This window comes from Sorex araneus, chromosome X (assembly GCF_027595985.1).
Source record: "Sorex araneus isolate mSorAra2 chromosome X, mSorAra2.pri, whole genome shotgun sequence".
Lineage (NCBI taxonomy): Eukaryota > Metazoa > Chordata > Mammalia > Eulipotyphla > Soricidae > Sorex > Sorex araneus.
In genome coordinates, this window is record NC_073313.1 from 175,262,279 (window position 1) to 175,278,269 (window position 15,991).

Here is a 15,991-nt window from a genome sequence, read left to right on the forward strand (position 1 = left end):
GTATATCTTTTAAAACATCTAAAGGTAACTTTAGACTGACATCCACTCCTTATCCATACTTAGAAAACAGAACAACTAATGATACTTAGCAAGAAAAGAGAGGAATTTGAAACTTTGATTAAGAAAAATAAGGCACTTTATGTGAACAAATCTTGAATGTATCCATTTAAAATGAAATTAAGTGCTGCTTAGCTGGTTTGCAAATTGGGACCTATTTATCTCGGTAAAATGATTCAAATCTTGACTTATCCCCAAAATTGTCTTTATTATTACACTTAATTATACTTGAATTTTGTTAAATTCATGTAAGTTCTCTCTATCTCTTTAAATGGCAGTTTGTACAGACAATAATTGAATACTGGATAGAATAACTTGATTTTCCAAAGAATTATGTTTCTAATATTTTCCTCTTTCTGTTTCAGAAATTGAAACAAGTTGAAGAAACAAAAGAAGATCCTGAGAATAGATTATCTAAAATTTCCCTGGAGTCATTCAATAAATATAACAGCAATACTGTGATTTTATTAGAAAAAGAGAACTCTTCGAGCAAGGTTGAAGGACAAAAGGAAGAAAAAGAAAAAATGAAGCATCATTTCTGAGTAGCTCAGATAGACCTGGGGTAGACAACTTGGAATCGCTGAGTGATTCTTTATATGATAGCTTCTCATCCTGTGCAAGTCAGGGTTCATATGATGTATAAAGGACTTTTTTTTTTCCCATAGTGAGCTAAAAATGGAGCACTTAAGAAAGAAAGGTGTGGGGGAAGGCAGAAATGACAACAGTAAACTATTCCGATAGTGTGGCCTCTGTTGTTATATTCACAGCCAGCAACTGAAGGGCTCTAACTTCTTGGACAGGGCAATAAACTCCATTTGTTGTATTTTGTGAGGAGTTCTAGAAAACATAACCACGATACAGACGTCTTAATTTTGCACTTTTTTGAATACTTGTACAGATGTTGTAAATTTTTTTGGAAAAGAAATTATATTTGTAGCAAAAAAAAGACAGCAATAAATGGAATCAGTGCCATGCTCTTGATGTATGAAGTCTTATAAGTTGATAATATATTTTTTTAAAATTCCAGCAAAAGTTTTTTGTTTAGTTCTTTATCCGAATTCTCAATTGGTTGTGGGTACACTCTTTAAACCTAAATCAGAACCTGCTTCCCAATCTGAGTAATCTCACTGTAATCTCCATCTCAGAACCTCAGATTGATAGAAATTTGAATTACAACTTCAAAATTGTTAAGAGATTCAGGTTGTAGAGATGTAATTTGGCTTCTACTTAAAATGTAAAGGATACTTATGCAAGACACTGATAAGAAGAGTGTGTATAAGAAGTAACCGAATTACAATTTCAACAGCAAGTTTTTCCCTCATATTTCCTGACATTCGTTTTTTTACTTAGTGCTTCTCTCTAGTATCTATTGCTTTTCATCTTCCTGCTCTTGTTAGTAAAACCTGGGCAATCTAGATATGAGAGCAAATTTCTCTCTGCAATGTTCACTTTTAAAAAAGTGTTTGGTGCTATGAAAATTTCCTACTTTTTAATGTTCTTTTTATCCTACAAAGTCTGTTTATATGTAAGGATAAATTCTATTTTAAAGGTTACGTGTATTTTTTCTAGATGTGAACTATTTATAATTGCTTTTGTACAGGAGCTTGTAAACTAGGCATAATAGAAATATTTTAGGATCGACATGGTTACTTTATTACACATTTGTTTCTGTAAAGAGTATTGTATGATCAGTGTTATTTGGTTAATTTGTGCAATTTGTTCTGTTTGAATTTTGTTATCCTAAACAAAAATGATGTAAAATGCCATTGTCTTTAAAACTTTTAAAGCTTCTTTCATTTCTGAATAAAAGTTCTACCATAATTGCACCCTTTGAAAGCATAGAGAACTTGTTCTAAAGCCCTTTGGCCCAGCCAGTTATTTGAATCTCACACGTGCAACATGGATGAATTCCCGAAGGAATGAATAAACGGTCTATTTCCTCCAGAGATAGTAATTCAGCCCATTGTAAGATCAGTCTCAGACAACATAATGGTCAAAGCATTTCCGTCTCCCCTAAGGGGTTAACCAAGTAGAAATGCAAGGAAGAGCCTGGCAAAGGGAGAGAAGGAGCCCGGAGGCCGATATGGAAAAGATCTCTGCAGGAGAATTACTAAAAGTCATTTAAGCTCATTTCCAGACCTGCTGCACTGGCAGGCGGGAAAATGAATGATCTGCGTCTAGGTCTGAAAGCACTTCCAAGAGGTGGCCGGAGGAAAGAGGGGAGGGCGCAGAGGGGCAAAGCTTCCGAGCCCATTTCCACCGAAATGGATGCTCCCTGGGGGGTGGGGGCACGGGGTGGAGGCGTGCGGGGTGGGGGCTCCGGGCAGGCGAGTGGGCTCCGCACCACCTGCTGCAGAGCTCGGCGGGGAGCAAGGCTCAGGCCGTTCCTGACATCGAGGGAGGACTCCAGGTGGGTCACTGGACTGAGACAGCGCACGGGGATGGGCTGCAGCTGGCTGCCAGGTCCAGGGCGGGGCGGGCGCCATAGGGTAGAGGACGCAGGAAGCACAAACTAATAACCCCGCGGCTCAGGGTGGTAGACCTAGCAGGGTGTTGCTGCCCGGCCTTTTACGGAAGGCCAGCAACTCCCTTCAATCCCGTAGGAGCTAGACTCAGCTGTCACCGGGGTGGCCCTCTTTTAGGCGGCTGGCCAACGAAGGCCCGGCGGCCGGGAGCAAGCGCGAGGGTCTGCAGGGTTCCCAACTCCCTCCCTCCCAGTCCCCCCCCCCCCACCCCTGTCCCTGCCACCCTGCTACTAAAGCCCGAGGGGGAGGAGGCTTCCCGGAGGCGGAGGAAATAAGGCTGCTCCGGACACCCTCGGGACATGCAGCGGTGCAAGTTTGCAGATTCCCGGGTACGCGCCTGGTCCCCTCCAGTAGTGCATGGCACGGTGGCTGGGACTCCGCGGTGGTGGTAACTGGGACGTAGGTGGGCGGCCCAGCCACCAGCGCGCACTAGTCTTGCTGGGGATCGCGGGGTGCTGGTGATCGCACCCCCCGGGTGCGGGCGCTCCGCGCCCCGCCGTCCTCACGGCACCTGCTGCACCCTCCGCACCGGCTCCCACCTCCCACCACGACTCCCACCCTCACCCCCGCCTCCCCCTCCCCCCCCGCGACCTCGGACTAGAGCGCGCGGCTGCTGGTCCCCGCGTCCGCGTACTGGGGACTTGCAGAGGCGGGAGGGGAGCGTCGGGGAAGGGGGCGGGGGCGTGGAAAGAGCGTCCCAGCCCTCCCAGCCGCTGCAACTCGGCAGCAGTCACGTGGTGCCTGGAGTGGGCGGTGGGGAGCGGCGACGAGACTTTTTGGGTGCTCGGGATCGTCAGGACTTCTTCAGTCCGCCGAGTTCGTGCCTTCAGGAGTTGCTCCACAGGCTCCGCGCACGGCCCGGGAGCTGCGGGGACCGGCGTCCGGGAGTCCGGGCGCGGGCGATGCGGGCGCAGCCAGCAGCACCTGCGGCTCCTCTCGGCGGCGGCTCCGGCCCCAGCAGCTTCGGCAGCTGCAGCCGCTGCGGCCCGGTCCGCCTCCACCGCGGCCTCTGAAGGCGTCTGCCCGCTTCCCCGGCCGCGTGGCTCCGGGAGGATGTGGCTTCTCGGCATCGCAGCAACTTTTTGCGGATTGTTCTGGCTTCAAGGTAAGAGGAAGAAGGAGCCAGCAGCCGGCGGGGTGCGCACGCCCCATTCAACCCCCCATCGTCCCCCTGTGCGCCCGCTTCGGGGCCTGAGCAACGCAGGCATTGCCCAGCGGCAGTTGGGTGAAGGGGACCGCTAGCCTAGACGCGCCGGATGGGAAAGTATCCCAGTCCCGCGCAGCTGGAGGAGAGCCGGGAGCGCGGGTTCGCGCGACTCGTGCTGCTAGATGCGCAGCTGCATGCTCAGAGAAAAGCTGAACGGGAAAACACGAAGGTGCGCGTGGTGATTTGGCCTCTGCGAGGGAGAAGGGGCGAGAACCCCCGACCCCCTGCAAGTTGTCAGGCATCTTTAGCAACCCGGAGGAGCGGCGCACCGTCGGGTAAGCGGCGCGCCGGACAGCCTGTGGCCAGGACGCGCCTGGGCTGGCTGGGTGCGCTCCACAAGCTCCGATATAGGGTTTGGCCAAGCGCCGAGTGGAAATCGTCTTCCCGGCAGCCGAGGACCGAGGATAGTTCTAAGTAGGAGCTCCTGATTTGTAGCACAAAAGCCTAGCTGGAGCGTTGAGAGTTGCAGCAACGCATCTTGCTCCTTCTTTCCGGTACGCTGACCTGCAGCGCCGGGATCCCGATCCGGGACCAGAGCCAAAATGTTGCCCTGGAAGCCAGGGAGGAAGATGTTGTGTGCCTGTGTTGTTTGCTCCAACACACACACACACACACACACACACACACACACACACACACACACACACACACACACACACCACCCAACCCCACCCCACCCCACCCCACCCCACCCCGCGCGAAACCCCTTCCCAGCTACCATGAATAACCATTCCGAAAAGGGCAGGGACTTTGAACACGACTGCGCTTGGTATCTGGCGCTTCCTCCGGGATAACCGGCTGGACGCCACTACAGAGGAGTGCTGAATTTTAAAATTAAATAAAAGGCGGCTGCGAATGCCTTCTTAAAAGGGGGCGGGCATAATTGAGTAACGTGTAACCAATTAGGCATCGTATCCTTTAGTTAAGACTGAAGCTGACGCTTGACCCTGAAGCTATTTCATCATTCTCAGGGTTATTTGCTACATCCTTTCAAATTCCATGGGACGTGAAAGGGAGCCAGGTGTGAGGTTGGACTGTTACTTTGTATCTGAGGGGTGTATCGGGGGTCCACTTTATCCTACAGGAAGCTAGGTGGTGACGCCGCCCCCTGCCGGCTGCAGTTTCTTGTACGTTACTTGGTTGGAAACCAGGAGTGCTCAGCTCCCATGTGCCCCTGGAATTCCCCCATGGGCAGTTGCCACCAGGAAGTGCTTTCCCCATGGTGGTCGCTGTTGGGGACTGGATGTAACCCTAGCCACCTCTGCCCCGCAGGCTTTGCGCTGCAAATCCAGTGTTATCAGTGTGAAGAATTCCAGCTAAACAACGACTGTTCCTCTCCGGAGTTCATCGTCAATTGCACGGTGAATGTTCAAGACATGTGTCAGAAAGAAGTGATGGAGCAAAGCGCAGGTAAGAGCTGTGCCAGCCCTCCTCCTCCCTTCTGCATCCTGAGTCCTGGTGGGAGTTAAAGGGGCAGCCAAATTAAAAGGGAAAACGGACTGAGTAATTCCACCCCACTCAGACTGGTTACTGAAGATTTACGTTTATGGTGCTGGGACAAGAAAGAGTTCCCTGGGACAAGAAAGAGTTCCGAACTTCAGTCTCCTTAGAGTTAATTACCAGAGATTCTCCCCAGGGAGTTGGGAGAAGTGCATTTAAATTGGTGGCTCTCTTTTTATTTACTCCCCTCACCTCCCTCTGCTAAAGGCTAATCGAGATGCTGCAAAGTATATAGATAACCGACTCTGCTTAGACAACAAGACAGTAAGCCCATGAGGAGTGTCAGCTTGAAATATGAAGCTAGTTGTAGTTCCCAGAGGTCAGAACTTGAAAAATGTGGTTTGTCATAAAGCCACACCATATTTCTTTGAGGAACACTGCAGGATCTTTATTTAATTTTCGAACTAATGCATCAAATTCCAGGCACACATTGCTAAGCTCTTTCAAGGAGCGTAGTTCTCTGTCTGGCAAGCTTAGCCACAGGCTGGCTGCTGAGAGAAGAGGACCTGGGCTTTATGCGAGGGAAGAAGTGTCTTGTAAGAACAAACCAGGCTTGCTCTAGAGGAGCAGATTCATAGAGACAAACCTTCTCAGCACCCCTTTCCTTTAGTCTGGTCTGAACTCAGAATCCCCTGGAAGTGTATCTAGAACTTAGAAAGAAATGGGCATTAATTCCGACCTAGGTCTGCAAACAGAGAGAGACTTGGTCATTTTGTTTCATTGGTTTCAGGGCGACACCCAGCTCTGTGCTCCAGGTTTATTCCCAGTGGTGCTCTGGGATGATGTGGTGCCTGATGGAACCCAGCCTGAAACTTGGACATCTTAAGAATATTGCAAAGATGGATAGTAGCATCATGTGGGACATGATATTGAGTTCTACCCAGGGTCCTGCTATTTAGTTTTGTGAACTGCACCGCCCACAGATCCAGGTGCAGGGATTAAAACTGGTTCCTTGACTTTCCCAACACAAGGCTCTGGTTTTCAGTGTAGCACTTCAGGTCATTAGAACAGGGGCATAGAAATGTCTTATTGATAAAAAAAAAAGCTTCAATTTTGGGTGGGCTGGGGTGTAAAGATAGTTCTTCTCACCACATTTTGATGTGGTGTGTGCCATGCCATGTTCGGATCATTTGTTCAGGCTTTCTTTGAATGGTATTATCAGATGCAGATTTCTCCCCCAAAATCCATCTTTTGGGAAGTCTGAGGTCTCAGTAGCTTCTCCCAAGATTAACTACATGCAGTGTTTTGTCATAAGAGACTCGGGTTGCTTAAGAGACAGAACAAAACTTAGTGGAGAAGTAACCAGGATTGATAGGGGCGATTTTGACAAATTGTTTTCTTCCTACTTGTGTTTCCTTCATGAGAGCTTTATTTGAACTGTTTACTGTCCTGCAGAGGTTTACATACACTGTTTACTGTCCTCAGAGTGACTGCTGAGATTTTAGCTGGAATCACTCTCAACACTTTGTTACTCTTAAATAAATATACTTTCTTCAAGGTAGTAGTTTAGAACCAGAAAGAAAAAAAAAATGGGAAAGTACTGAGGACTCATTAAGAACTTCTTTCCAAGTCTCTGGGCCACTGGCTACCTGAATATTGTACTTTGCAACAATGCAGGACCAGGACCTGGGTTAGACAGAGAGAGAAAAGGATAGGCAACAAACTGCAACCCAAACAGGTATCTTTTTCCTACCCTATTTTGGTTTGGAGGCCACACCTGACAGTGCCTGAGGGCTGCTCCCAGCTCTGTGCTTAGAAACTGCTTCCCTCAGTGCTGGGAATCAAGCCTAGGCCTCTTGCATGCAAAAATTTATATATATATATATATATACATATATATATACATATGCATATGTATATGTATATATATTCACCCTGTTGAGTTTTCTCTCTGGTCTGGCTCCTTCTTCCTTTCTAAAAGTGTATCTAAAATGATTTAAAATGATTGCCACACACTCCCCTTTTAAGTGGTATTTTCATTGTTCTCTGTCCCCCTTCCAAGCCATTTTCCAAAGCCAAAGCAGATTTTATAATCTTCTCCATAGAACTTTTAGCACAGAGTTCACCAGCCCAATGTTGCTAGTAGCTTGGCCAAGGAAGGCATCTTTCTCAAACAAGATTCCTCTGTTCAAGTGTCATAAATCAAAGGATAGATGTACTAAGAATGATGAAGTTTGAGAAACTTGATGGAGTCTAAGGAAAATCCAGTTCTGAGGAGATGGACCTCTAGGCACACGGATACTGGACATCCTGGGTCTAAATTTGATAGAAATGAGCCAAATTCATGTTCCTCTGCCAAAAAAATATTGGGAACGACCATTACTTTGAAAACTCTCCATTTTAAAAAAAACAAAAAAAAAAAAGAAAGAAAAGAAAACTCTCCATTTTTATCTCTGTGATTTAGAGTAATCAGTCAGTTTGGTGTGTGCTGACCCTGCTTCTGTTAGTGGGTATGGAGAGCCAGCCTCAAACTCAGATCCTTAAATGACCACAGTGTGTATTCAGTTAACACTGTAATAGTAATCAAGAACTATAACAAGAGTATAAATAATAATTGACTTTTTGTTGTATGCACCATGCTTCAGGTGTTTCTTTGGATGGACTTGTGAGACCTGCTAGACCCTTTGAAATCTTGTTTCCCCAGACCACAGTTAGCAGCATTCAACTCTCTTAAAGGGCTTTTTCACTGAGAGATAAAAGTCAAACCCGCTTAAGTGATTCCATTAGAAATCAAAGTTATATGCTGTTATTTGATCAGTAACAATATTTGAGAGTTCTAAGGCTGTTAGAGCTGAAAGGATACACATCGGGGTCCTACTGCAAGTTTTGTTCAAATACACATCTGGTGGATTTGAACAGAAGGCAGTTGTGTCAGTTTGTGTGATATATACCTAGTCATGGGTCAATCATAGCTTCCCAAATAACTCTAGAGTACCCTAAGTTAAGAATTGCTGATCTGGATCAATTTTTACATGTGACAGAGGAAAAGAAAGGCAGAAATGTTAGATACCTGGTCCCATCCTCCTTCCATTTATTACTAAGAGGTACCTGTTTTTCACACCTGCACATTCTGCAGTAAAATATGCAGCCAAGCCTGCCTGAAAAGATAATCCAGGCAAAGAACTAAAGACCTAAACAATTTTCATGTCTGCCAAACTCACTTAGCATGCTTCATGAGCTGTTGGATGCACAGTCTCCAAAGTGGATCTTGAAAGACTATGAGAATCAACTAAAAGAACTGTTTACAGTTTGAGGACTGTGTTCAGATTGGCCTTTTTCATATATATATATATATATATATATATATGTATATATATATATATAGACAAGCTATGGTTTTAAGTAGATTTAAGAGATTTTAATGAATCAAGTAAGTTTGACGTTAAACCATATTGAAAGGAGTTTTCTTCCCCCAAAATACTAACAATGCCCTAGCTTTCAATTAGTCCTTTCAAGAATAAGTCTGCGAACTCAGCTTTGCAGAATTTTCAGGCACATACATTTAAATGTTCAATTGGGAAATACGTTTAAAATGAACCTTTTCCTGTTCCCTAGAGTGACTTTCCTAATAAGATGTGAGGCTTATTTTATGCTGTCCTTTTTCCTCTCGATCATTTCTGGAGTAATAAGTCATGGGCTGTGGGGAAGGGAAGGTTGGTTTGTTCCTTTTATTGTCCTTCCTAATTGATATTTAAGTGTTTGCGTAAGGAATGACTTGTTCTCATAATGCTCTGCTCTTAATGAATTGGCATCTACTTACCAGCACCCGTGATAATGACATTTTTCCACTATTCCTTATCATCACACTCTGCAAAATATTTCAAATATTGATTTTCATTTCAGAATAGAAGCCCCCTATGAATTTTTCAAACTGGGGAATAAAGAATGTAAATTTGCATTTGTTTGACAGTGCAATCTTGTAATTAGAGTTTTTCCTCTTGACTAGATACAGTGAAAGGGGCATAATTTAATTTTTATAGACTAGCCAATTTCTGCCCTTAGTAAAATATAGCTCTGTCAAGTGAGCAAAATGTTACAGGTTCTCTTAAACCTTATTTAAAAGTTAAATGCAATATATTGAAAGAAAGTTCATGGTCTGAATCAGTAACCTAATCGATCTCATCACCCATCCTTTGCAACATGCATTGATCTATTTGTCTGTTTTGCAATACAAGAGTTACTGATTTATATGCCATGTTGCATTTATATTATGGCTATATAAGTAATGGTTATTTTCCTTTTGGAATAGTTATTGCTCATCCTTTGGTTAGGTTAATTTTATTCCTCTTTGATGAGCTAAATAAGAAATAACAAATGAGAACCCAGCGTCTTTAAAATGATCATTGACTGGGAATATAGCCTATTGGGTTAGATCACATATCTTATATTTTGAAGACCTTAGGTTCTATTACATTTAATTATGTAATAATAGTTTTCTCTTAGGGGGGCTGGAGCAATAGCACAGTGGGTAGGGTGTTTGCCTTGCATGCTGTCGACCTGCATTTGATTCCCAGCATCCCATATGGTCCCCCAAGCACCACCAGGAGTAATTCCTGACTGCATGAGCCAGGAGTAACCCCCATGCAATGCCGGTTGTGATCCCAGAAAAAGAAGAAAAACAGAAATAGTTTTGTCTTAGTAGAAAGAAATTGGGAGCTAACCATGACCTGTGTTTTCTTAAGTCTGTACTCTGCTTGCTTATACCAGGATTTAAAATAATAAGTTCAAATTTGTCTTTGCAATGGATTTGACAGGAAACAGGGCCAGTTCTGATGATCAGTATTCTCTAATAGTGTTTTTCTAATTACCTGAATTCTTTATTTAAGGTACATGGCTGAATACATAATTGCAAACTATATCTCTGTGTATATTTTTAACTGGCACATAGAGAATCATGTAAGAAAAATGAAAATATTGTTTCCGTTTCAGATGTTCATATCATAATTTAATCAGTCACAGTGTAGCATGAAGACATTTTCTAACTTTTTTTCCAGAACTCATTTGTCAGCAGTAGCAGTGGTAGCTGTGAATATTTTAGTGTCCCTTACTGCCTGCTTGTCTTTTCTTCTGCACACAGCCCTTGCCTATCATTTCCCTCTTAGGTACCCCAACTACAGTTCTTGTTTTCCCATCCTTTGATCCATTTTGAATCAATCAGATGGTCAATAGACTGTGGTATAAAAATGAAATTAAAGATAATTTTTGTTCAGATTTTGGGCCACACCTGGCTGTGCTCAGGAATTACTCCTGGCAGAGCTCCAGGGACCGTAGGTATACCTGGGATCAAACCACATGCAAGGTAAGTGTTCTACCCACTGTACCATCTCTCCAGACGTGAAAAACAATTTCTAAATCACCAATTCTTAATGTTGCCCCCCAAATTTCAATGAATATAAAAAGTTTAAAGTGAGAAGATGCAGATACCAACATATCCTCATTTACTAACACGCGCCCCAAAACTCCAAAGTTTTCTGTGCCAACATTAGTAAAGTTGTAAATTCACTGTATCACTGTCATCCCGTTGCTCATTGATTTGCTCAAGCAGGCACCAGTAATGTCTCCATTATGAGACTTGTTGTTACTGTTTTTGGCATATCAAATATGCCCTGGGTAGCTTGCCAGGCTCTGCCATGCGGGTGAGATAGTCTTGGTAGCTTGCCGGGCTCTCCGAGAGGGGTGGCATAGGAAAATACCCTGTGCAGTGAATAATCACATCCCTGTCTCCTTTGCGGCAGAGACTAAGCAAGATCTTCCTCGGGACATTTTGCCAATCGATGTGTCCCCTTCATTCTCAAAAAGCATCCATCTAATGTGCTAAGCAGAATGGCTTCTAAAAAGTCTTTGGAGGACCAAGAGCAAATATCTTTAGTCTGTTGGTTTCTCCAACAAGTGAAGTATTTGTTTATGTTAACATTCCAGCTGAACAAGCAGCCAATACTCAACTCCCATCTTCATAGATGAAACGTTTGAAGATCGATCTGTCTTTCCCTTAACACTGATTCCTCCCACGAGGATTTCATGAAAGCTTCATCATTGATGGTTATTCTAATGAGTTTAAACAAAGAGAGGCTTCAAAGCTGGTTTCTTTTTTTTCCCCTAGTGAAAATTAAAAAGAAGTATGAAAACAAACTACTGTTTACTTTGAACTTTGAAAAGAAAATATGTTTTCCTTCTATTTTCCTGAAACTTAGGTAGGAATCTATAATTTGTGCCTCTTTTCCCTCTTCCTTCCCATTCTCTCTCTCTCTCACTCTTTGTTTTAGTTTGAATTTTATGCTTCCAGAATAACTGACAGTTCCTAATTCCCAAGCTTGACCAAGGTTTATTAGCATATGTGGGAGGGTTATTTTTTGAGCCATACCAGCAGTGTTCACAGTTTAGTATCTGGGTGCTGCTTCTGGCAGTGCTCAGGGACGGATAAAGTCCTCAGGACCAAACCTTGGCTTTCAGCATGCGGAGCATGTGCCTGAGCCCTGAGATCTCTCTTTCTAACCACATCAACTGTTGAATTTTCTGTTGTTATATGGAAAGAGTTCTCAGCAACATAGGGGAGAGAGGATCCCGTCTTCCAACATCTGGCTTCTCTAACTCTCAACAGCCCTCCAGAGGCATATGCAGACAGTTTAGGTGGGAAGAGATCTTAGTTTACAGTTTTACAGATGAGAATACTGCAGTGCAGGAAGTTTTCTTTCCTGGAAGGCTAAGCACCTAAGTCAGTCATTTCTCTTCTTTTAAGAAGGCTTGAGAGTAAAGTTGGTTAAGAGGGATTCTGGAGCCTACCTCAAGGACTGGGGAAGAAGGCAGTTTTTGGATTGAGAAGGAATCGCTATGACAATGATAGTTGGAAATGATCATTCTGGGTAAGAACTGTTTGCTGAAAGTAGGTAAAGGAACAAACATGATCACCTCTCAGTACCTGTATTGCAAACATAACCACAAAAGGACAGAGAAAGATTAAAAAGAACAGTGCCTGACATAGAGGCCGGCCGGGGGTGGCCAAGGGAAACTCGGGACATTGGTGGTAGGAAATGTACACTGGTGAAGGGGTCGTATTGGAACATTTGTGACTGAAACCCAATCATGAATAGCTTTGTACCTGTGCATCTCATGGCCTTTCAATAAAAACAAATAGGAATTCTGGAGAGCAGTTTTGGTTAAGTTGATCCAATGGATTCTGGCCTTCTTTGGTAATCTGTGATTAATGTTTGATGAATACAGGCATATCAAACCTTTTCATTCCAAGCCAAGCCATTGATTATCACTTATATGAAGGCAGAGCTATGAACTCCTTTGCTAGTGGGAAATAGTGTTTTTCCTCTGTTATTTCCTATTTAATAACAACAAAAATGATTAAACTGGATTCTTCTTTGTGGTTTTTATACTGGTAAAAGCAGTCAAGTCTTTTGGGGGATCTGCAGAAGGATACCGGTAGAAAGCACCCCACAAAAGGCTATCACTGTAACTTAGAAGCTTCAATACAATCTGCGATGACTCAACCAAAGAGTTATTATATATGCCATTAATTCTCCCTATCCATGGTCAGCTATGGGTTGCAAATGCATTGTGATTCAAAACTGTTTTTGCAGGCCGGAACTGTGGGGCATATTCTCTTATTAATAAATTGCTTCCAATCTACTGATTGCCTTCAACAGTTCAAAGCAAAACAGGAGATAAACTGAATTAAGTATTTTAGCTAAGGTGAAACCATAGAGAGTTTGTAATAAATTGCTTCTTTAAAAGAACGCATTTAAATAGAATAAAGCAGCAATGGTTCAAGACAATGATTTTGAGCTTTATGACTTTTCAAACCATGAGAGGGATTCAGAAGCAAAAGTGATGAAGTGTTGTATTATTTTAAGGAAGTTGTGATACTTGGTCCAGTGCATTTCATTTCTCACCGGACACGGACAATAGCTTTTTATGTTTTTCTGTTTCTTGGACTTGTTCTCGGGAGCAGAGGAATGACTGCAGACAGTGCCAGAGGCGGGTGGCGCCAGGCTCACAGCTACTCAGCCCGCCTTGGTCTATGAGAGCTGCACTCTGCAAGAATACCAATGCACATAGAAGTTTATGATGCTCTCCTCAGAAGCTGCTTCAAAGAGCCTCTGTGGAAGCAGGTGTAGTAAGTGACGCTGGACCATGATTTTTATGCGCTGTTTAATGGGCTTATGCAAAATCTAGCAAACCACTGGGGTCTCCAGTAACTTCAGAGAAAACTGTCAGAAATAACAAGAGGCAGCCTCTCAGTGTCTGTATTGCAAGCCATGATGCCCAAAAGTAGAGACAGAGTATGGGGAAGATTGTCTGCCGTGGAGGCAGGGGGAGGGTGGGGAAGGAGTGTATACCGGGGATATTGGTGGTGGGGAATGTGCACTGGTGGAGGGATGGGTGTTTAATCATTGTGTGATTGTAACCCAAACGTGAAAGCTTGTAACTATCTCATGGTGATTCAATAACATTTTTTAAAAAATGTGGCAAGGCAGGTGGAGCAGTTTCCCACCCAGTAAAAACATGGAAAGTAGTGGTTCAGAAGGATCTCAGCTTCAAAGCCAGCACGAGATACTTTCGAGAAGGTTCCATTGATTGAAATGCGAGGCAGCTGAGTGGGTGGGCACTGCAGCTGGAGAGTGAAGTGTTGGCTGACTTTCTTTGAAAGATCCAACAGCTGGCATTGACTGCTGGAAGGGGAAGAATGGGATATAGCAGATCAGATACAGACATTTTATGTAAAAGACTGACTGCCCCTGTAAGCCCAGGTACCGTGCCTCCCGGCAGGCGGAATCTTTAGAATTGACTTTCCTGGTTAGGTGATGACAGGAGATGACAGAGTGTTTTCTGACAATTTTGTCCTTATTCAGTGTCCTCTTGCAAGTGGTTTGCCTGGAGTCACATCCTTCCTGGTTTGTAACGGATTCTCTCTCCTAATCAAGTTGAACTATAGTTTCTTTCTTTCTTTTTTTTTTTTTTGATTTTTGCTTTTTGGGTCACACCCGGCAATGCACAGGGGTTACTTCTGGCTCATGCACTCAGTAATTACTCCTAGCAGTGCTGGGGGACCTTATGAGATGCAGGGAATCAAACCTGGGTTGTCTGCATGCAAAGCAAATGCCTTACCCGCTGTGCTATTGCTCCAGCTCCTGAACTATAGTTCTTTCACTAGAGTCCATTGTTTTTATTTTTGATCTAGGGCTACTAAAAGACATTGCCTGACTCCCTCTATCTCTCCCTCCATTTTCTTACCCAAACACTCTCATACCATACACACATACTCACATCATACACACACTCTCACACACTCTGATCTGCAGATACCCAGTACTTATGGGAAAAATATGCTTAAGAAAGTCAAAATTTAATTTAAAGTAGATTTTTCAGCCTTTAAAAATACTATGCCAGAATTGAGGGAGTTGAAATCTCTAGCCTAAGAAAATAGAATAAAGTTTAATAGATCTTCTGAGTTTTAGTCAGACTAGAAATAGCCAACAAATAACTCTTTTCATTTGTTTACAGCTGTCACTTAAGAACTCTGAAATATAATTCACACTAGGTTTTCTTGTTTGTCAGCTTGCTTTCAAGGCTGTTCTGGCTGTGTTTTGAATTGGTGTATTTTCTGGAAACATCTCATCGACCCACTTATACATACCTTCTGCTCCACACAAGTCCCTTATACCTACAGCATCCAGATGAACTCAGAGAAGCCACTTGGAAAAGGAGACCACCAACTATTGCCATCAGCCAGGGCTTTCTTTGAGAGTCTTTTACTTAATAGAGATTTGCTTGGGTCATGAGCTCCCAAAGGAAGAAAGAAAATGCTCCTCTCACACTCTCCCCTCCAAACCTCTGCCTGCCTCCCACACAGAAGATGCAAATTAAATATATAGACAGATTTGCTCTACACCACAGATGCAAGTGGTGGGAGATATACTGCTAAAACATTTACTTTGGGCAAATTAAATAACAGAAGGAAATAAGACACCAAAAGGAACTACATTTTTGCTCTACCCCTATCAGTCTTGCATTTACACCCTTTTACTGGGTTCTAAGAATCCAACTAAGTGTGTGTAATCTTGCCCTGCTTATTGGCTGTCATTAATATCTTTGTCACAGAAATCCACACTCACGTTGAAGTCCAATTATCTCAGGCTGTAGTAACTACTAGGTACCAAGAAGCATTTCGGCTTATCCCCTTCATTCATCTTTGAGACATAACTTCAAAACAGAATTAACCAGCCCCTGTTGTTGAAAAAATCCTTTATGCCTTGCCTTTCCCCTAACCCTCACTTTTTTTTTCATCCATAAGGCATGTTTTTGGCTACAGGTAACAGAAATTTAAAGACATTGTTTACTATCCTAAGGTGTCCTTGAGATTGTTTTCCACAGCTCAGTGAAGGTTGTTGGGAGACCCAGGCTCTCCCTAAAGTTCCTGCTCATTTTTTCTAGGCATGTTGGTTTTGGTCCTCAGATGTTGCCTGTTGGTCCCAGGAAACTATTATATTTAAGTTAAAAAGAAGGATGCTCCAAGGTACTTCCATTTTCAGCCCTTAATTTTCATAGGAAAACAGAATTTCTCACCCTGTAGTCAGCCGTGAATTCTTTCAGTGGTCTTAACTGCTCTGTTAAGGAGGCTGTGCATCTGGTAGTAGGCACTCAGTGTCTGTTCAATCAGCTACTGAGGGATCCCACACAAAATTGGAAATTTTCA

The 15,991-nt window shown here is 43.5% G+C and overlaps 2 protein-coding genes across 3 annotated transcripts in view; both read left to right on the forward strand.

The window, feature by feature from the left end:
- NCKAP5 (NCK associated protein 5) overlaps window positions 1-574 on the forward strand; it is a 1,232,229-nt gene extending 1,231,655 nt beyond the window's left edge. The window contains exon 19 of the mRNA XM_055122815.1: window positions 423-574. Within this exon, the coding sequence (XP_054978790.1) occupies window positions 423-439 (17 nt within the window). The 3' untranslated portion in view covers window positions 440-574. The remainder of the gene's footprint in view (window positions 1-422) is intronic.
- Window positions 575-3,167: 2,593 nt separating this feature from the next.
- The window catches only part of LYPD1 (LY6/PLAUR domain containing 1), a 34,584-nt gene continuing 21,760 nt past the window's right edge, over window positions 3,168-15,991 (forward strand). The window contains exons 1-2 of one of the 2 annotated variants that reach the window (XM_004608169.3): window positions 3,168-3,687; window positions 5,062-5,199. In XM_004608169.3, coding sequence (XP_004608226.1) covers window positions 3,636-3,687; window positions 5,062-5,199 — 190 coding nt within the window. In that variant the 5' untranslated portion in view covers window positions 3,168-3,635. Of the gene's footprint in view, window positions 3,688-3,809; window positions 4,065-5,061; window positions 5,200-15,991 lie in introns of those variants that run through there. The other variant, XM_055121396.1, reaches the window with a different exon arrangement.